At 45.1% G+C, this 22,511-nt stretch overlaps 1 protein-coding gene across 1 annotated transcript in view; it reads left to right on the top strand.

Annotated features, from left to right (window-relative positions):
• The window catches only part of PYGB (glycogen phosphorylase B), a 124,044-nt gene extending 104,374 nt beyond the window's left edge, over positions 1-19,670 (top strand). The window contains exons 15-20 of the mRNA XM_040429652.1: positions 5,659-5,717; positions 11,324-11,465; positions 13,888-14,095; positions 16,953-17,087; positions 18,270-18,336; positions 18,427-19,670. Of these exons, the coding sequence (XP_040285586.1) occupies positions 5,659-5,717; positions 11,324-11,465; positions 13,888-14,095; positions 16,953-17,087; positions 18,270-18,336; positions 18,427-18,579 (764 nt within the window). The 3' untranslated portion in view covers positions 18,580-19,670. The remainder of the gene's footprint in view (positions 1-5,658; positions 5,718-11,323; positions 11,466-13,887; positions 14,096-16,952; positions 17,088-18,269; positions 18,337-18,426) is intronic.
• Positions 19,671-22,511: the final 2,841 nt, after the last annotated feature.

The raw sequence follows: 22,511 nt of genomic DNA, 5'->3' as shown, positions 1-22,511 counted from the left end.
TACGCCTTGCCGTCTTCAAAAAGAGAGGACAGTAACTGTAAAATATCCTCTACAGGTGCCGTAACGGGATCCAGATTCCGGACCATGCACCAACGAGACCAAGATCCCCAGGCCGCCCGGTAGGCCCGTCTGATACCTGGGGCCCACGCACTTTCCAGAAGGAATCTAGTTGTCTCCGAAACTCCAGCGACCCCCAAAACTCTGCACACCAGAAGACAAAGCGAGTTGTCCACCAGGAGGAGGTGGTGCTGGCCCATTGGGCCCAAAAGAAGATCCGGAAGGGGCGGGAGAAGACGAGGGTCCTCGATTAGCAGCTCCAGAAGTTGGGGAAACCACACCTGGGCCTGCCAGAAGGGGGCCACCAGAACTAACTCTGCCGCTTGGCGACGCACCTGAGACAGTACCCGGGGAATCAAAGCGAAGGGTAAGAAGGCATAGGAGAGGGTGCCTGACCAATCCTGGAGAAGTGCGTCCACCGCCTCCGACTGAGGATCCAGTCTCCAACTGTAATACCTGGCCAACTGGTCGTTCCACCGCGAAGCAAACAGATCTAAGGAAAACGGCCCCCAGAGGGATTCGATGGAAGAGAACACTGTCAACTCCAATCTCGCTGAAATCCGAGATGTACCAAGAATTCCAATCCACGTGGATATTGAGAAGACCTGCCACCACCGTGAAGCCCCTGTCCAGACAGTAAGACCAGAACTCCTTCACCAGATGCGTTAACATTGCAAAACGAGTGCCGCCCATGGAGTTCACATAGCGAACGGCTGACACATTGTCCATCCTGAGTCGTATGCAAGCACTGACTTTGTCGCAGCGAAGCTCTGAAACGCAAAGGATCCCGCTAAAAGTTCCAAAGCGTTGATGTGCAAAGTCGCCTCCGACGTTGACCAAGGACCTCCGGTGGAAACGCCGTTGCAGCGAGCCCCCCACCCCTGCAGGCTGGCGTCCGACTCTATGACCAGATCCGGCTGGGGATCAACGATGGCTTTGCCATTCCACGCGTCGAGATTGTAAATCCACCACGTCAGTTCGTCCCTGGTGTCCTGATCCAGGACCACTGAGTCCGTGTAGGAGGCACCTACCTGAAGATCTGCAATCTTGAGCCGTTGAAGTGCCCGGTAATGCAGCGGGGCAGGAAAAATCGCCTGACTAGAGGACGACAGGAGACCCAAGATACGGGCCAAGTGCCGTAGGGAAACCCGGGGAAGCCGTAGAGTGTGATGCAACTCTTTGCGGATGGACCGGACCTTGGCCAGGGGAAGGCACAGAGTGTGTGCAGTTAAATCCACTCTGAATCCCAAGAACTCCATGGATCTCGACGGTTGAAGACGAGATTTCTCTCGATTTGATAACGAAACCGAGGCCGGTGAGGAGGGAGATGGACAAACGCAGATGAGCCAGAAGAGTGGACGGATCTTGGGCAATGAGCAGCATGTCGTCCAAGTAAATTATCAGACGGCCACCCTGACTGCGAAGCCATAAGACCACCGGCTTCATGAGCTTGGTGAAGCACCATGGAGCCGAGGAAAGGCCAAACGGGAGGCAGGTGAAACGCCAGATCTGCCCCCTCCAAAGGAATCGTAGCAGGTCCCTGGACTGCTTGGCAACCGGCACTGTAAGGTAAGCATCCTTCAGGTCGAGCTTGACCATCCAATCCCCCGGAAGAAGGAGGTCCCTGAGCAGGTGGATACCCTCCATCTTGAAATGACGGTAACGAACATAAACGTTTAGATTTTTTAAATTTTATCACTGGACGAAACTGTCCTCCCTTCTTCTCTACTAGGAAAATGTCGCTGATGACACCACCCTGGGATAACGGGGCCCTTTCTATGGCCCTTTTTTCCTGAAGGGATATGAGTTCTGCGTCTATGAGCCGGCGAGACTCCGGCGAGAACTCCCTCGCCCTGGATGGAGGAAGACAAAGCAGGTCGTCTATCTGAAAACCCCTGATAGTGGACAGGACCCACGGGTCGGACGTGATGAGAGACTAGACATGTAAAAAATGTTGGAGTCTGCCTCCTATGTAAAGGGAAGAAGACAGAAGCGGATGTTGAGGACTCACCGAAAGGACTTCTTGAACCCGGAGTTCCTCTGAAACCTCTGGACCTTCCGGAAGCGCCTCTGGACGGGAAGAAAGAGGCCTGCTGTCTCTGGTCCTGAAACGCTAGGCGTTGGTTAAAGGGACCTCGACCTGTGTTATGGGTCTGAAAATGCGCACTGCCGGACAGTCGGCCCCTAACACTGCCGGCCCTGGTAGAGACCCTACCGTGAAAAACTTTGCGCATAGAAGATTGCGCCTTGTCCAAGGCCGTGAAGGCCCCTACACATTTTCCTAGTTCTTTTATAAAGGAATTGCCAAAAAGGAGCCCTTGAGCATCCTTGCCGGCTTCAGTCAAAGCCCTGTTGGTCAGTTTTGGCTCTATCTTTATGAGGATAGCCTTTCTCCTCTCAATTGCAAGGGAAGTATTTACATTCCCCGCAATGCAGATGGCACGCTGCACCCATCCTCGGAGCTTTTCCGGGTCTATAGGCGTGCTGTCCGCTCTAGCAGACTCTGCTAAATCAAAAATCTTTGTAAGGGGTCCTAAAATATCCAGGAGCTTATCCTGGCAAGCACAAAGTGCTGTATCAAGGCCCCTGCGGGGGTTAAACCCTGTCTTGGCCAGAAACTGGACCATTTTAGGGTCTACATTAGGGGTCTCACAGACCTTATTAGGTATCAAAGGGCGTGGGCATTCGGCCCTTAACTTATTATGTGTCTCCTTACATAAGGGTGTTCTAATCCTGGCCTCTAAATAATGGGCCACATGTGGGGAGGGGATCCACTCTGCAGACCTAGGGTGATGCAAACTATCAGGATCAAAAAGGGGTTCCCCTGTAGGATCCGTAATAGAGGCAGAGCTCAAAGGGGCAGCACCTGCGGCCACACTAGTAGAAGGTCGAGCCAAAGGGACGTCATCGTCCACCTCAGGATCCACCATAGCGCCCTCAATCTCATTATCTGAACCACCGAGGTAGTAACTCAAAGCCTCCTCATCAGACTCCATATCGGAGTTCGAACTAGGCTCGGGCTGAGCGCAAGCTGATTTCCACCGACGCGCCTTTTCTGCCTGGTGTGGACAGGCTCTCTTGCGTGTGCTGAGCACGCTCTCATTTGATAGAACTACGCTATCATTCACTAGATTTCTGGAGGCAACAGTATCAGGTGGAGGAATGCGGGGAGGCCCCAGAGGGACAAGGGCCTGTGATATGGATTGCGAGATAATCGAGGACATAGACCCCATAGCTTAAGCAATGGCCTGGGAGATTGATTGTTGCAGGGCCAAGGCCTGGGCGTCCACCGAGGGCATAGAAACAGCCCCAGGAGGAGTAGGGGAGGATCCCTGAGTTATAGCAACTAGAGAACTGACCAGTACAGAGGGGTTAAAGTCGGTAGGATGAGACATGGCTGAAACCCTGAAGGGAGTTAGTCAGTCACTCCTGAAGGGAAAGCAAAGATGAGGGAGACCGGTAGAACACAGCCGCACTGCAGAGGAAAACACCCAAATTGGCGACCGAGATCGCAAGAACGGCCGCGAAACGCAGGGGGGACAAGCCCCCACCAGGAGCCAATAGGAAGGGGAGTAAGAGCGGGCGCCACCCCCAACAAAGGTGCCGCCCCGCGAATCAACTCCCGAGCGCGGCAGGGACAAACCAAGATGGCGCCCAAAATCCCGGAACTCACGAGATTTCGGGCGCAACGAGAGAGAACGGGTTGCCGCGTCGGAGGTGCCAAGAGAGGAACAATGGCGCCGAAACCCCCACCAGACAGGTGAGGACGAATAGAAACGGCGGTAGCGAGGTGAAGGGTAAGGAGGGGCAAGGCGCCGGCGGCGCAATATGGCAGAGAGGATGAGCGAAAAACTGGGAAGGGCAAAGGAAAAACCGCGGCAAACAAATATATATATCCGATAATAACACAATAAAAACTATAAATATATACCAAATAGAACTAAACTAAAAGGAGGGGAAAATTAAGAGAAACTCAAACTTATTGGGGGAAAAAGTACTACAAGGAAAGCGAATATAACTACCACACTAGAATACTTATCTGCCATGGAGCAGCAAAGAAAGAGGAAGATGTCACTAAGGAGGGCCTATTTATGGACTGGTTGGGGGGAGGGGTTACCCTTAGGGGTGTTTCTGTATGTTACCTTGGTTAGGGCTCTTTCACACTTGCGTTGTCCGGATCCGTCGTGCACTCCATTTGCCGGAATTACACGCCGGATCCGGAAAAACGCAAGTGAACTGAAAGCATTTGAAGACGAATCCGTCTTCAAAATGCGTTCAGTGTTACTATGGCAGCCAGGACGCTATTAAAGTCCTGGTTGCCATAGTAGTAGTGGGGAGCGGGGGAGCAGTATACTTACAGTCCGTGCGGCTCCCGGGGCGCTCCAGAATGACGTCCGAGCGCCCCATGCGCATGGATGACGTGATCCATGTGATCACGTCACCCATGCGCGTGGGGCGCCCTGACGTCACTCTGGAGCGCCCGGGGAGCCGCACGGACGGTAAGTATACTGCTCCCCCGCTCCCCACTACACATTACCATGGCAAACAGGACTTTAGTGTCCTGGGAGCCATGGTAACCATTCAGAAAAAGCTAAACGTCGGATCCGGTAATGCGCCGAAACGACGTTTAGCTTAAGGCCGGATCCGGATTAATGCCTTTCAATGGGCATTAATTCCGGATCCGGCCTTGCGGCAAGTGTTCAGGATTTTTGGCCGGAGCAAAAAGCGCAGCATGCTGCGGTATTTTCTCCGGCCAAAAAACGTTCCGGTCCGGAACTGAAGACATCCTGATGCATCCTGAACGGATTTCTCTCCATTCAGAATGCATTAGGATAAAACGGCATAGAGCCCCGACGACGGAACTCTATGCTGGAAGAAAAGAACGCAAGTGTGAAAGAGCCCTAATTTTTCTTTGCTGCTGTGGATTTTCAGTAAAGAAGGAGATAGCAATATGAGCCTCCATGTCTTGTTATAAAATCCAAAGCCTTTCCACTAGGAGGTAAGCCCACCATTTGTGTAGTACATCATCTAGAGAAGGTCAACCAGTGGAGTAGCACTTTATACGATGTTTCTAGCATTGGCGTATTCTGGGCACTTTTATGTGTTGACTCCCAGATTTCTGTACACTGTGTATCAGAAAGTGTAGTGCCCAGGTCTGATTGCCATTTGGAGACATCGGATAGTTGTGTTCTATATGAATTATGGTTGAGATCGAAACAATGAGATAAGGTCTCTAACGTGGGGGTAGCAGAAACAATAAGAGATTTGCTTGTTTCTTAATATTTTATCAAATGCTGTAAGTTTTAAGTTTTCAGCTGCTTCTGTGGTTGGAGCAAACTGCTGGGTCTCCCTTAGATACTCCTTCTGCTTGTGTCTTGTAGAGTACATAACTATGATTTAAAATTATTTTATGTAATGGCATAGATGTGTCTGTCCACGATGTATCCAAGGGGAAGATGACATTTACTCCAAGCCTGAGTAGAAGAGGTTAAATAATGTAGAATAAAACAGAGGAATATAAGTGAATACAGTCTTTTCTCATCGCCTTACAGTTTGTATATTTTATAACATCTGCTTTTTCTAACACTCATAATTTTCCAGGAATCAAGAAGGATCCATCCAAAATATTTGTGCCAAGGACAGTTATGATTGGAGGAAAGGTAAAGTACAATAAATAAATCTGATTTATATATCTCTAATGTTCATTGTTCAATAAATAATTATATCATTCCAAGTTCAGTCATTAGAATACATTGTAACTTATGATTAACTCCTTCACGTAACTGTACTTCCAGATTGCATGTAATTTGCATGTAATAGGGGTTTTCCTATGAATTGCTGTTTTTGTCATCTCACCTCTCAAAGAAATTGGATAAAAGGTGATCAAAAAGTCATGTTATCCCAAAATAATACCAATACAAATTACAGCCTGTCCCACAAAAAACTTTATCGCCATAACTGTATCAACCCACAGAATAAAATTATCATATATCATATATACCGCGTGAGGAACACCATTAAAAAAAAACAAAAAAAACACTAACAGGATTGCAATTTTTGCCCACCTCACCTCCTAGAGAATGGTATAAAAAGTGATAAAGTAATTGCAAAAATAGTACAAACCCTCCGATAAAGGAGGTAACGTGGTCATTCTGGATGAATCGCAGTACTTAGGGATGTGCCAAAGGATTCTTAATGACTCATTGTGCTATGAGATCCTCCCTAGCAATCCAGTAGTTTACCACCGTAGTGATCTCAATGACATACTCAGTCAGGCATTTCACTCTAAACTGATTAGTAAGGCTGAACTTGATTATCTACTTCCTTTGCACCCCCAAACAACGGTTTTCTATGGATTACCCAAGGTTCGTAAAGGACTGGTTCCACTGAAAGGTCGCCCAGTTGTGTCAGGTACTAATAGTTTGACACATCCTATCAGCACCTACATGAACCAGGTCCTGAGACCATTTGTAACCTCACTCCCTTCCTATGTGCACGACTCCATGGAGGTCATCAAGAAGGTAGATGGCCTCAATGTTGAGCAAGACACTTTATTAGCGAGTCTTGATGTGGAAGCCTTATATAGCTCCATACCACATGGTAAGGGTTGTGAGGTGGTGGCATCATTTTTACAAGAACGAGGTATGCACCTTTGGCCCCATAATGAACTCGTGTTGCAGCTTCTTTGGTTCATATTGGAACACAACACCTTTCTGTATAACAAAAAGGTCTATCGACAGAAGAAAGGCGTTGCAATGGGTAGTCCCTGTGGCCCCACATATGCAAATCTATATCTGGGTGGTTGGGAACGCGAGGTGGTGTTTGGTGATGAGATGTCCAACTGGGCATCGTCCATCCTAGCATGGTTTCGATATATTGACGATGTCCTGATTCTGTGCAGAGGGAGTGCAGCGTCCTTTGATTCCTTTGTTCAGGCACTTAATGTCAACGATTGGGGTTTGTTTTTCACCTCTGAGATTCATCCAACAAGCATTACCCTCTTGGACTTAACCATATACAGGGGAACCAATGGGGACCTTGGCACGCGTCTCTTAAGCAAAAAACAGCGACCAACAACCTACTTGGATGGCAGAGCTGTCATCCTCTGTCTCTCAAACGAGGAATCCCGAAAGGGCAAGATTTAAGATTGCACCGCAATTGTTCTACCCTGGCAGATTTTCGCTTTGATTTACAGCGGAGGTTCTGGCAGAGAGGATATCCAACTAAATTTCTCAATCAGGCCTATCAACAGGCCATGAGTTGCAGTAGGGAGTCCTTGCTTAATCTGTGACAGCGAACAGACGGCCCTGAACAAGTTCGTGTCATTGGTAATTATGATGAGGCACATGACCCCGTGAGGGAGATTTTGGTCAAATTTTGGGGGATACTGTGTACTGATCCAGATGTGGGTCATCTGGTTGGCAGGGCCCCCACTATTACCCGGCGTCGAGGCAGGAACATCCGGGACCGCTTGGTGCACAGCTTCCACAAATCACCCACTTCGGATTCTTGTTGTTTAAGGAACCCACTTACCGGTACCTTCCGCTGTGGCAAATGTATTGCATGTGAATCCATCAAAAAAGGCAAAACATTTCATAGTGCCAGCACAGGATCGCTTTTTGACATTAGGACTTTTATAAATTGCAGAACTACCGGCCTCGTCTACCTAGCCAGCTGTAGATGTGGGGCACAATATGTTGTAAAAACACTTAGGGAATTTAGGAGGAGGATTGGAGAACACACCTAAATGACATCAAAAATGGCGCTGACACCCCGGTTGCGCGACATGTGAATGATTGCCATGCCGGAGGTCCTGAATGGCTCAGCTTCCAGGGGATTGAGATGATTAAGCCATCCGTGAGAGGGGGGAATCTTGATAGACACCTCCTACAAAAAGAGGCGCAATGGATTTTGCTCCTCGGCACTGTGCGCCCAGAGGGTCTCAACGGTCATATCTCCTTTACATGTTTTCTATAAAGGATATGCCTTTGTACACCTACATATATCTTTTCATATGACGTCTATTGATGTCAATTAGACATATGAGGTACCACTGTTAGTTGACGGGGACCCATAGCCCACCAGTCTTGGACCTGTTTAAGCTTGTATTCGCTCTTTGTCAACCTTTGGCCATACTAATAAAACTGAGTGCAAATGTATGGTTCCCCGCTTCAGCCTATCAGGTTGTCTGTACCCTTTACCCCAATCCTGTTCCTCATATATGCCATATTACATGCTTCTTTATAACATCCTCAGGCTGTAGAATCAACTATTACTTTCTTTATATTTAGGCTAATATTAACTCCATACCTGAATTGGATACAATGTGCTTATTGACAATATACAGCATTTATGAGTAGCTGAATATGTCGGCACTGGAATTAGCTTTTCTATTTATTTATTTTCATTTAATTATATTAATTTGCCTCGAATATAATATTCTCTCCGCTCATCATTATAATTTCTGCCACCTTTTACATAGGGGGATCAGTTACTCATGCACTATAATGGGCGCGTATAATCTGTCTTATTCTATCTAAATCGTTTTCAACAACATTAACAATTTATATTATCAGCGCTGGTATTTTAGGCCAGTATCATATCTCTTATCTCATTGCTTACAGTATACTGTTCGGTACATGTCTATCTGGTAACACGGACAGTATGCCGACTGTTACAAATTCATATCTATTCAGCACCTTTGTTATTACTACTTGTACTGTATTAATCTATTGCTGCCATAAATTATCCGCCTTAGGTCCCTTTGTTCCTTCAGGGTATCGAACATGACTACCCTTTTCTCCGGGGCCCCCGTATTATGAAGGATGCGGTAACTGTCAAAGTGAGAGGTGCGATTTCCGTTCTTCTACACATTTCTGTCCGGCCCCTTAATGGGAGGGGTCACATCACTTAAATACCGGCATGTTCGGCGGCAGCTTCATGACCGTTCTAGTGCCGGTGGCGCTAGCCGCGTGAGAGGTGGCGTGTGCTCTGCTGTGAACTCTGCAAACCAATATACTTATGCTGTCCTAGGCACGTGAGGCTCCTGATGACATTAGAAATGTGTCGAGCCTTAGCAAATACTAGATAGCGTATTTAATCAAATACAGCCACACTTAGTTATCTAGGTTTGGGGCATTATTAGGACTAACTTTAGGGGTGATCGGTAACCCACGATGCTGTTAATGTAGTAGTGGGCTAAAATTCAGTACGGTCTCCTCCTACTCCTTTCCCCTTATACCCAGTATTTTCTGGACATATACAGGCCTTGTAGGCCTGTGTTGATCCTTATACTCTGCCTCCGTCAGTCCACATGAGAGTGTGGGTCACCTGAGTCCACTCCTTACTAAGGGGACTAACAATACTATATTGCTCAGGTCCACTGTTTGGCAGTAGATTTTGATATTATAAAGTTTTTGCTGTTTTTGCTTGCTTTTAATTTAAAATGCAATTAATAATAAAGATTTATTATTTTCAATTTTATCACCGCCATTTTCAGTGGTATTACAAAAATGGTACAAAAAAAATAACTACATCTCGTCCTGCAACAAACTTACACAGCTCAGTCAATAAAAAAATAAAAAATGCTATGGCCCCTAAAAACAAGTTCAGCAAATTCCATGTTACAAAATCACTTCCATTTTGCTTTCATTCCTGTGGAACAAAATAATAACATTTGCAAAGACAGGTGCACTCTGCGGTCTTACTAAACCCTCATACTGATGTTAAAATTTTGAGATTATCCAACATATCCTACTGTGGAGGACATGTCTGAGCCCGAGCACCGCGCCAAGTTTTCTCAAAAAGCTCGGGACCTAACACTCACCTAGCTGTGCCATATGGGCAGGGCCATTTCTTGGACCAGGTGGCCGCCCGGGGCGCAGCAGGAGATGAGCGCTGCGCTTCCATTATGGAAGCGCTCACTCATCTCTATAGTCATCTGTATCGCCGTCCTCAAGACAGCAATACAAATGTCTGTGCTGCGGCAGGGAGAGGTGTGTCCCCTCCCTGTTCCTCTGACTGCACTAGGCCGGCAGCCTATCAGAGGCCGCTGCAGGTGGCGCGATAATGTCATCGCGCCGCCTGAGCCAGCGAGGGAAATAGGCCGGAAGAGGCCTGAATCGCATCCTGGAGGAGGTAAGTATAAGTTTTTTTTTTTTATATAGAATATATATATATATATATATATATATATATATATGTGTGTGTAAAAATTACAATACTGGCACATAAGGGGGGCTGCTGGCACATAAGGGGGCCTTCTGGCACAGACATAAGGGGGACTACTGGCACATAAGGGGGGCTAATGGCACATGATAGGGGGAGCTACTGGCCCATAAGGGGGACTACTGGCACATAAGGGGGGCTGCTGACACAGTTTTGAAAATTTTCTTGAACATTTCAAAAATTGCCTCCAAAGTTCTAAGTCTTCTAACATTTTTTTTTTACATGTAAATGTAAAACCTACAAACTCTAATTCACCACCAAAATGAAGTATGATGTGTCACAAGAAAACGTTCTTAGAATTGCTTGGATAAGTAAAAGTGTTTCAGAGTTATTACCAGATAGGGTACTTTCACACTAACGTTTATCTTTTCCGGTGTTGAGTTCCGTCACAGGAGCTCAATACCGGAAAAAAACTGATCCTAATGCATTCTGAATGGAGAGTTCAGTTTGCATCAGTTCAGTCCCTCTTACGGTTTTTGGCCGGAGGAAATACCGCAGCATGCTGCAGTTTTCTCTCCGGCCAAAAATCGTGAACACTTGCCAGAATGCCGGATCCGGCATAAATTTCCATTGAAATGTATTAGATCCGGCATTACGAGTTCTGGAAAAACGGATCCGGCATGCGCAGACCTTTAAAAATGAGAGAAAAATAAATACCAGATCTGTTTTTTCGGATGACAACCGGAAAGACGGATCCGGTATTGCAATGCATTTGTGAGACGATCCGCATCCGGATCCATCTCACAAATGCATCTGTTTGCGTCCAGATTGCCGGAATCCTCTGTGGCAAGTACCCTAAAGTGACACATGTTAGAATAGAAAAATAGGGCTTTGTCATTTGGCCCAAACTGGCTTTTGATGGAAGGGGTTAAAAATCAGCAAAGAAAAAAGTAGTAAATACATTTCCTTTTCTGTAATGACCTTGGTTGGTTGCTCATCCATCATCTTTATTATTGCCTGTATATTTCAATTTTAATTAATATTTATGTATATTATGAGAATATTAGTGACCTCTCTTAATTTTTTCTGTATTTTACAGGCAGCTCCCGGTTACCATATGGCAAAAATGACCATTAAATTAATTACATCTGTTGCAAACATTGTGAACAATGATCCTGTAGTTGGAGACAGACTAAAGGTTATATACTTGGAGAACTACAGAGTGTCTCTGGCAGAGAAGGGTAGGTTATTCTGTGGCTCTATTCCTCATATTGATAGTTTAGGACAGGGTTAGGCTACATTCACGCCTTGTCTGACAAATACATTTGGAGCAACTGTTTAAAATGGCCTTGCTGAATGTTTTAAAGGTGTTGTCACACATAACAACATTTATCACGTATTCACAAGATATGTAATAAGGATATGATGGCTGGGGTCCGACCACTGGGACCCTGAGTTCCTAATGTGAATGGAGTGGTATGACCACTGACTGCTTCATTCAGTTCTATGCGACTGGCGGAGAAAAGTGTAAGTCGACAAAAATTTTCAATACAGTTTGGGTTACAGAACCCTATTACCCCAATTACCCTCATGTATCCTGGCCAAATGTAAACCAAAAGGACCCGGTTTTGGCATATGTTTGAGCATACTTTAAGACACTTGTTGTGCAATATTAGTTGACCACGTTACATCACGTGTAATAAGGCTGAACAGAGTAAAAGAATAACTCGTAAAACATGTAAAGAGGAGGTGAAGAAAAGTCTTAACTAATAAGATGGGAAAGGCAAGATGGAGAGGGTAGAAGATAGATAAGAGAGACGACCTAGGCTGACTAACAGAGTTTGCTTTCTCAATCGTTTTCATTAAAGAGGCTCTGTCACCCAGATCAAGTCTACCCTACCAGGCATATAGCCTGGTAGGGCCGACGATGGAGACAAAAAGCATACCTTTATTTCTCATGTCGGCAGTCTAGTTAGGCAGAAAAAGCAACTTTTACAAAGTTAATTCATAATCAGACCCTTGATATTCAATAGGTTTTTGGGCTCCTGATATTGTTGACCTATCCTCAAGATGTCAATATCCGATCAGTGGGAGTTTGACAACCTGCACCCCACCAATAAGCTGTTTTCAGTAGCCGCCAGCACTAGCACTTTAAACAGAGCCAGAAGCAGAGTTCCGGGCAAATTTTAGTGGCCGTGCCAGGGTAATGCAGCTTGGCTCTTATGGTGGTTGCGGCTTGAAACTTAAAGGGGTAATCGGGGTTCAGAGCTGAACCCAGACATATCCCCATTTTGACCCCTCCGGCCCCCCTGACATGAGCTTCGGCATTTTTTTAATATATTATTACACTGCTAGGCGGAGGCTTCCACCTAGCAGTGTTCCCGGTGATGGGCAGGCTTTAGCTCTGCCCTAGCCATTTTACCGGATCTCCAGAAAATGCCTTTGCCCTGCACGATTAAGCACAGGGCAAAGGAGGGCATCCGAGCATGAAATGCTCCTATGCTCATATAAGGGAGGCTGAGTAGGGGAAGAAGGGGATATGCCTGGGTTCAGCTCTGAACCAGGACAACCCCTTTAAGGGCAGATTCATCCAACGTTTTACTCCACAGAGTTGCAAATTATTGCACACACATACTTGCACTATAATTTTCAACAGTTTACACTTTTTGCCGGGGCTTAGTTGGAGGGCAGTAGTGGCTTCTCACAGCCCAACAGAAACTTGGGTAAATTATAGCTGAAATCTGTGCCAGCTCATAGCTGGTGTAGAGTAGACTGGCGCACGGATAGCCAGAAGATCTGATGAGAGGTCTGTGTCTGTTAATTTGTAGCACTTACTGCAGCAGATTTTTTTTTTTTTATCAGATATTCTTTATTGGTTTTGTAAACAAAATAAACCAACCTTCCAACATGTCGCTCAATGACACAGTACAATCATATGTCCGGAAATAAATCAAGGTTTGAGAACCAAATATCAATGTGCATCAACATTCGATTACACAAAAAACACCGAACCCACACCTCCCCCCCCCCCCCCCATGTCACCTAGACTGTCTGAGCAGTGATCCACTCCGCTTCCTGTCCAAGATGCAACACAAGATATAATACATATACTAGTGTCACTTATGACATATAAACCTCCAACGGGGAGCCTCACTCTATATGCAGGAAACAACAAGGGTATATTTCATCAGCCCATTTATCCGGGCATTCCAATTGTGCGGGGCAGATTTATTTTTACTAAGACTGGCGTATAAAAGACCAGTCTTAGTAAATCTTCCCCATAGCCTTTAAAGGGAATCTGTCACCATGATATTGGACAATTATCTGCAGTAATACATGAGTAGTATTGCAGATGAGGAGTCCATATCGCTATTTTATATTGTCCTGCTGCCCCCTATCCCCCTACTGTCTACTTTCAAATTGCACGAAAATACACGGTCAGGACTATTGTGCCATGCTAACATAATGGAGAGGGCTCCTGAAGGCATGTACAGCAGTGCTGACAATGCATTTGAGTGCAGTTTTGAGCACTGACAGCGGGTGATGGGGGACAGTAGGAAAATAAAAAGTAGCGATCTGGACTCCTTATGTGCAGTACTATTCATGTAGCATTCATCAGTATTACAAACAGGTAATCATTAAATATGTTGTTTTTTTTCCTAGTGATTCCTGCTTCTGACCTGTCTCAGCAGATCTCCACAGCAGGCACTGAGGCTTCCGGTACTGGAAATATGAAGTTCATGTTGAACGGAGCGCTTACCATTGGTACCATGGATGGTGCCAATGTGGAAATGGCAGAGGAGGCAGGAGAGGAGAACCTGTTTATCTTTGGCATGAGAGTGGAGGATGTAGAAGCTCTTGACAAGAAAGGGTTTGTATTCCGGCATGATCGCTGCATTTTGGTATGTAAGGGGGTAATCTTGCTCAAAGCCCATTCATAGTCTGTAGGACTGCCAGAAATGAGCACAGCAATAGAATTGGAACTGCCGTGTGCATGCTTGACCTGCCACTCCATTCATACAGGGACATGGGTCCCAAGTTGTTGTGAACGGTGGGGATTGTACTGGTCCGGTCCCCACTAGTCCATTATCCCCTGTCCAGTGGATAGGGGAATACTTTTTCTAACTGGAATGCTGCTTTAAATTTCATCCGACACCAGGTCCTTACATACTGCGTTGTATGGTCTGGACCATAATACATAGGCAAGCTGCACAGTTATTCACTTTGCAATGTAAATGCAAACGGAATAAATGTAATAAGCCTTTTGTATTTGTTATACAGCACAGCCCACATACAGCAGTATCAACCAAAATCATTGGTTATCTCACCTCGAATATTAGTACATAGTGATATGCCACCAATGGCAGATAGGTCCGGGTCCCACCTCTATAGAAAGGAGTGCCCAAAGTGTAGGAGAGCGCACCGCACATGCGCGGTTGCTTTCCATTAATTTCTGTTAGAATGCTGAAAATAGTTGCGCTCCCATAGAAATGAATGGAAAGAGACCACGCATGCACAGTGCGCTGTCCTTTACTTTGGCCACCCCGTTCTAGAGATAGGTGTGGGTGTCAGAGTTGGGACCAGCACCTATGTGAAATTGGGGGCATATCCTTGCGACCATTGTTTAAGGTGAGACAACCCCTTAAAGGAAAATATCGAGCAAAATGGATAGACTGTGTCATGCCGAGTGCGGACCTGATGGTGGGGCATGACAAAGGGATCCTATCTTTGATGCTCTTTGAATTTGTATACAGTACAGACCAAAAGTTTGGACACACCTTCTCATTCAAAGAGTTTTCTTTATTTTCATGACTATGAAGGCATCAAAACTATGAATTAACACATGTGGAATTATATACATAACAAACAAGTGTGAAACAACTGAAAATATGTCATATTCTAGGTTCTTCAAAGTAGCCACCTTTTGCTTTGATTACTGCTTTGCACACTCTTGGCATTCTCTTGATGAGCTTCAAGAGGTAGTCCCCTGAAATGGTCTTCCAACAGTCTTGAAAGAGTTCCCAGAGATGCTTAGCACTTGGCCCTTTTGCCTTCACTCTGCGGTCCAGCTCACCCCAAACCATCTCGATTGGGTTCAGGTCCGGTGACTGTGGAGGCCAGGTCATCTGGCGCAGCACCCCATCACTCTCCTTCATGGTCAAATAGCCCTTACTTTCAAAGTTTTCCCAATTTTTCGGCTGACTGACTGACCTTCATTTCTTAAAGTAATGATGGCCACTCGTTTTTCTTTACTTATCTGCTTTTTTCTTGCCATAATACAAATTCTAACAGTCTATTCAGTAGGACTATCAGCTGTGTATCCACCTGACTTCTCAACGCAACTGATGGTCCCAACCCCATTTATAAGGCAAGAAATCCCACTATTAAACCTGACAGGGCACACCTGTGAAGTGAAAACCATTTCAGTGGACTACCTCTTGAAGCTCATCAAGAGAATGCCAAGAGTGTGCAAAGCAGTAATCAAAGCAAAAGGTGGCTACTTTGAAGAACCTAGAATATGACATATTTTCAGTTGTTTCACACTTGTTTGTTATGTATATAATTCCACATGTGTTAATTCATAGTTTTGATGCCTTCATAGTCGTGAAAATAAAGAAAACTCTTTGAATGAGAAGGTGTGTCCAAACCTTTGGTCTGTACTGTATGTGTAGCCTGTCAGGACTAGAGTATTTTTTTAGATAGCAGAATTTAACCCTTAGCATGGTCTCATGTTAACCTCTTGAGCAGGGGCGTACACAGAAATCATTGGGCCCCATAGCAAGAATTTAAATTGGGCCCCCATTCCTGTTCGTAGTCCCTCCCACTATGCGCCCTGGCTCCTCTCACTACCCTCCCTGACTTATCCCCCGCCCCACCTCATGCAGAAGTATTTTGTTCTACAAAATGGCAGTACTCATGCCGGAACCCAACAGACCCATTATAGTGAATGGGATCTGGTAGGTTCTGGCGGTGTTCAGCATATATTGACAAGAATCTGGGGCATTACATGATGTAATACCACCCAACTTTCCTGCTGTCCAGCATGGCACACGCGCAGAGACATGAGAGAAGATTAAGGAAGTGAGTGCCCCTCTTCCCCCATTCCCTGTGTCATGCAGGACAGCTGGGAGACGCTGACATTACTTGCTATCCTGCATGACACATGTGCAGAGACAGGAGTCTCTGGGAAAGCTGGGTTACCCCTCCCCCCTGCCTTTCCATGTTCTTATTATCTGCACTCATGCCTTGCAGGATAGCAGGAAATCTGAGTGACATTACATGATGTAATAGCACCCAGCTTTTCTGCTGTTCTCATGCCTCTGCACTTGTGCCATGCAGGACATCAGGAAAGCGGAGTCACATTACATAATGTAGTGACAACCAGCTTTCCTCCTGTTCTGAATGGCATATGTGCAGAGGAATAGCCTGGGAAAGCTGAGTGACCCCCCTTCACACACATACATCTCTGCACTGTCCTCACGTACAAGTCGTCACTTACTTCATTACTGGCGGGGTTGTGGCACTCCAGAGGAATCAGGCAGGAGGCGGAGCTAGCAGACGGGAGACAGGAAGATAGACAGGGGCGGGGACTCTCCTCCACTGCGGGCCCCCCTTCCTCATGGGCCCCATAGCAGCTGCGTGGTCTGCCTATATGGTAGGTACGCCACTGCTCTTGAGATTGGAGTATTTTCATGCAAGTAAAGGTTTTGTCGTCTTGTTTTGTATAGATACAATGCTAAGGATTACTGTGACAAAATTCCAGAACTTCGAGAGGCGATCGATCAGATCAGAAATGGACGCTTTTCTCCTAGAGAACCAGACTTGTTTAAGGATATTGTAAATATGCTGATGCACAATGACAGGTAAGAAAAGGCGAGCTTAAAGGGGTTGTCCAGTCCTTTTCTTTCTTTTCAAAATCTGGTTATTGTTTTTAAAGTAAGGTAGAATAAACAGTGCACCAGAGGAAATAAACTCATGGTGTCAGTGCATAGGGTCATCACAGCAGAATAAAGCCAAAAATAGTGCAAATTGGCACATACATTAATTAATTGTCACAATGCTCAATTAAAGTAGGCGGAGTTATGGAGATTTCGTCATAACAGGCCTTGACACTCTAGAACTAGTAGAACACTAGAAACGCATAACGAGAGAGAGTAGGGAAGGAAGGAATAAGAGACTGGGGGGGGCTGTCTCCTGGGTGAGCCCTAGGAAACTGGTTTATTGGAATATCTGAGAAGGGACAGCTAGGATAGTTGTGTGTGTGTGTGTGTGTGTGTGTGTGTGGTGCTCAATATCTATTTAAAATAGGGGTACAGGTGTGAACCAATGAAGATTAGGGGGGAGTAAGCGAGGGGCAGGAGTCATAGAGAAGTCCCCTGTGGCGGAACCAAGGTGCCCAAATACGGGAGAAAGCTTGATAAGACCTTGATTGCCAGTGAGAAATTTCTTCAAACCTGGCAATCTGGTCTATCTTGTTTAACCAGTGTAAGATTGAGGGAACCTCTCTAGATTCCCAGTGAAGTGGGATTAAGAACCTGGCCGCTGCCAACATGTGGTTAAGAAGCCGTCTAGTTTTCTCAGGTATGTCAGAGGGGAAGAGCGAGAGCAAAGCTATATCTGATTTGAGCGAGAGGGAGGTATTACATACCTTATTAATAATCCTGAGGATCTTTTGCCAGAAAGGTTTGATTAACTCACACTCCCACCAGACATGTGTCCAGTCCTTTTCTATTGCTGGCCTTGGGATAGACCACACTATCTGATCATGGGGGTGGTCCATCACCCCGTGTTCCTGACACTTAGCTGTTCAGGAGTAGCTTTGGGTCTGGAACTACATAATTCTGTCCATTGTGTAGTGGATGGAACTGGTTACTGCAGGGCTTCTACCATTAAAGTGAATGGGAGCAGTGCTGCAGCAACCGAGTAAATCATTCTTGTCCCGAACAGGATTGTGATTACCTGTTTCATACATGTACATCAGTCTACCTTTGAACTAAAAATTCATTTGAGAAATGAATATGCTAAGTATGCATTTCTTTTGATAGGTTCAAGGTGTTTGCAGACTATGAGGACTATATTAAATGCCAGGGGAAGGTGGACCAATTATACATGGTAAGAAATTGGAACTGACTTCAGTCACTCACTATATTCTATTCAGTGGTTCTCTATACAGTACACTGACATTTTATATTTCTTTTGCAGAACCTCAGGGAATGGACCAAGAAAGTCATTAAAAATATCGCTTGCTCCGGCAAGTTCTCCAGTGACAGAACAATTAGTGAATACGCCACAGAAATTTGGGGAGTGGAACCGTCAGCTGTGAAGATTCCTCCACCGAACATCCCCAGGGAATAGCTCTCAGGAGATGCATGTGCTCACCGTTTCTGCTGGTAGTTTGGTTGGCTCAGGATTAGTGTTTGTTCACCAGTTGTGATCGCTTTCCCATCAGAGCGTAGTCTTGTCATAGGGGGAAACCAAACGGATTGTGTTGTCCTACTCCAACGCTCAATATTACATAACCTGTTATTTATTCCACTTTTTTGTAGAACTGACCACATAAGTAAGTGTTGAGGTCACAATGGAAACTACTGGCTTTACCTCCACATAATAGGATCTTCTAGAGCAGGAGCCAATCCCAACAATATTTCTTTCTAGCTGACGCAGTCACAGTCTCAATATTTGCTGCTGCGCTTCACCTTATGCAGCAATAATCTATGAACAAACCACAGCACGCCACCAATACTAATTCAATGTGTCGGTACCCATTTACACAGGATTATTTTACCTAGTTTATTTGCCCTGTATGATCAAATGGGAAGCACAGAGGTGACGCCTCTGCACCTACATTTCACATTGTTTTATCAGTTTTATCACAGTTTTAGTTTTTTTTTTTTTTCTACTGTTTTAGTGTATAAGCACCTTGTGAATTGCTGTTGAAATCAGATTTTTAGTCAGAGGTTTAGTTTTTAGACTATGCTTATTTACAAGGATTTCTAGAGAAGATTATATTTTAGGCAATAAAATCAGAGACTAGCCCTTGTGTTATGAGATGGTGCATCCTCGGCACTAGAATGGTCCATAGTCTACCACTGTTGTGATGTAAGCCACTGGGAAAAGCCCTGGCGGAGTTTTAAGTACTGTAATAGAAGGGATTAGCCCGCACACAAGCTTAGTTCTAGGTGTCAGACTGCAAACCCTTTCCAATGCCACAGTGGTTCATCAAATGTGGTAGCCATATCCATGCTCTCCACACAACATCGTACGTGGGAGAGAATGTGCAAGCTTTGTGTGAAGCATTATATTCATGAGTTTGTCTTTGTAAAGACGCTGTTGTTTTAGCATTTGCGTGTGTGATTCTAAAGTACTGTATTTCTAACTAAAGATTTGCACGTTAACTTCACCTTTTATGCTTGTGGGACTCGTCCTTCAATAAACCTAGTACCTAATTTCAGTGTATTGTAATTTTTTATTGTGTATGGTTATTGGGACCTGATCTGTAATGGATGTACCGATGTGTTCTACCACAGCCGATCACACTTTATATTTTACTGTATTACTATTGAGATGCATTATATAGGTTATAATGCATGTAGAACCCCAAAAAACACCAACATACTTCTACAAGATACCGGGGCATACATTGCCGATGTGGTGTTATCTTCTCCCTGCGCCGTCCCGTAATTCCTGGACCTGACATCTATTGATACGGTGAGCTGAAGGTGCGAGGCAGGGGTGTACACAGTAGATATTCTTCTACAGGTTCATGAAAATGGTGGTACCAATAAGTCTTCATACCATAGAGTACTTCCCTGTCTCTACAGTCAATCCCTAGTCTGGACTTATAGACTTCTGCATAGTGTTCATGGAATATGTTCATTATGTTATCATCTCCCAATACCTTTACGCCCATTTTATTAGTGATTCCCAATATACAAGAGGGGCCCGATTGGGTTTTAATAATAGTAGCTAGTAGGTGACCCGTACATTCCCCTTCCATAAAATAATGCTGAGTCTTAAAAAATTGTTTGTCCCCAGCTCTACTAATCAAATGTTCCTTCAGTATATCTTGCGCCTCCGTCCAGTACAAGGAATTTTCTAGGGAGGGGTCAGAGATGTATTTAGCTTCCGTAGTCTGAACTCTATCCAGTAGTTCTGTCATAAGGGCCCTGCTTTTAGTTTTATGGGAACTAATCCGTTTAATGTATATCCCTCTAATATAAGCTTTCATTGTATCCCAGATAATAACTAGCTGAACCTTCATTATTGGTAAAAAAAAAAGTCAGTCAGAGCAGCAGATATCACAGTACCAGTATCAACTAACTGGATCCAAAAAGGGTTTAGTCGCCATGGTTGTCTCGTACCCAATAACTCTCTCCCTAAATCCAGTACTACCAATAACGGGGAGTGGTCAGAAATACTATGGGGTAAGTACCTAACATCCTGGACCTTATCTAACACTCCCTTAGATCCCACAGCGAGATCTATCCTAGAAAGAGAACTATGTGATGACGAGTAGCAGGAGTATTGCTTCACACCAGGATTTCTGGACCTCCACAAATCATACAAGTCTATTTCAGCGAGCGTCTTGGCTAACGAGGATAGAGAAGGGCCAGAGGCCCCACTATCAGATTGGAATTTATCTAGGGATTTGTCCAAGAACATGTTAAAATCACCAATTATGAGAACTGGCGGATCTGGAAATTTGGAAGTGAAGGATAATACTTTTTTGAGAACTTCACAGGAATATGGGGGAGGTATATAAACGGCCACTAGTATCATTTGGTAATGAAACACAGAACAGTTAATACATATAAAGCGACCCTCATCATCTACATGTACCTCCCTAGATATAAAGGGAACATTTCTATGCAGCAACACGCTCACCCCTCTCGATTGCGTGGAGTAGGAGGAATGAAACTTCTGTGCCACCCAAGCCTTATGAATAAGATGTGTTCTCTCAGAAGTGAGATGAGTTTCTGAGAGGCACAGAATTGCCGGTTGATACGTTTGCAAGGCATAAAAGACGGCATTGCGTTTAGCAGGTTGGCTCAGCCCCCTCACATTCCAGGCAATTATTCTAAGGGTACCCATTTATATTTTTAATATTTTATATTTACATAATATTTTTAAACCATAGCAGTACAGGACCGTAAGCAGCCTCGCCCCGGTCATACACATATAACCACTGGTGTCTAGTCAATAAGGTCTCACAGCACCCCCCTCCCCCTTCCCAACCCATACAGAACAAGTAAAGACATTTCACATACACGTGAAACCCTGGGGAAAATAATTTCTGGAACTTGGGGAATACAAACAAATATGCAATAGCAAACAAGGGGAACGTTAAATAAAAACTAGCAAGCGGCATACATTCCCGGCTATGCTAGCATATATCAGATCTCCCCCCTTATAGTATGACCCTCCTAACTGATGAAAAGGACATAGTGCAAATATTAATAAATGCTGTCTCCGATACTGGGCAAATCAATGACTCAAGCACTCAGTCTGCCCCCCACATTATTATTTGCAGGCATCTAACCAACAACATGACCCGGCATTTATCAACTGTCCATATAGACAAAAGGTAGAAGGTGATAGCATAATAACTTGTGGCAATCAGCAGATTAAGGGCCCTCCCTTAAATCCTTTTCAGTGGAGTCCAACCACTGGCATGCCGCACCCGGATCCTCAAACAAGTGCGTTTTATCTTTCGCCACGACTCGCAGTTTCACAGGATATAGCATAAAATATGGAAGCTGTAATAGTCGCAGTCTGCGTTTAACATCAATAAAACGTGCACGCTTCTTTTGGTCATCAGGTGAGAAGTCAGGAAACAAAGAGATCCGGTTCCCATCAATAGTCAGATCAGTGCAGTCTCTTGCTCCTCTCAAAATGGCATCCCAGTCACGAAAATAGAGGACTCTAAGCAATAAAGGGCGCAGTGGTGCCCCTGGTGGTGGGGGGCGAAACGGCACCCTGTGTGCCCGTTCCACAGCAAACCGAGGAGACAGCTTTTCCTTTCCTATTTTTTCTGTTAGCCACTTTTCCACAAATGTAATTGCATCTGTTCCTTCGGTACGTTCTGGCACTCCAATCATGCTCACATTATTTCGCTGCAGCCTGTTTTCCAGGTCGTCAGTTTTGGGGATAAGCATCGTGACATTGTGAATCACCCACTGCATGTCCCTTTTAACTGGCGGCATTTGGTCTTCCAAATCACTTAAGCGGCCCCCCATTTCACTCATACGCTCTTTGACTTGCCTCATGTCTTGCCTTAGTAGCCCTAT

This window comes from Bufo bufo, chromosome 4 (assembly GCF_905171765.1).
Source record: "Bufo bufo chromosome 4, aBufBuf1.1, whole genome shotgun sequence".
NCBI lineage: Eukaryota > Metazoa > Chordata > Amphibia > Anura > Bufonidae > Bufo > Bufo bufo.
Note: the sequence above shows the minus strand (reverse complement) of the source record. Positions and strands in the feature narration are given on the sequence as shown.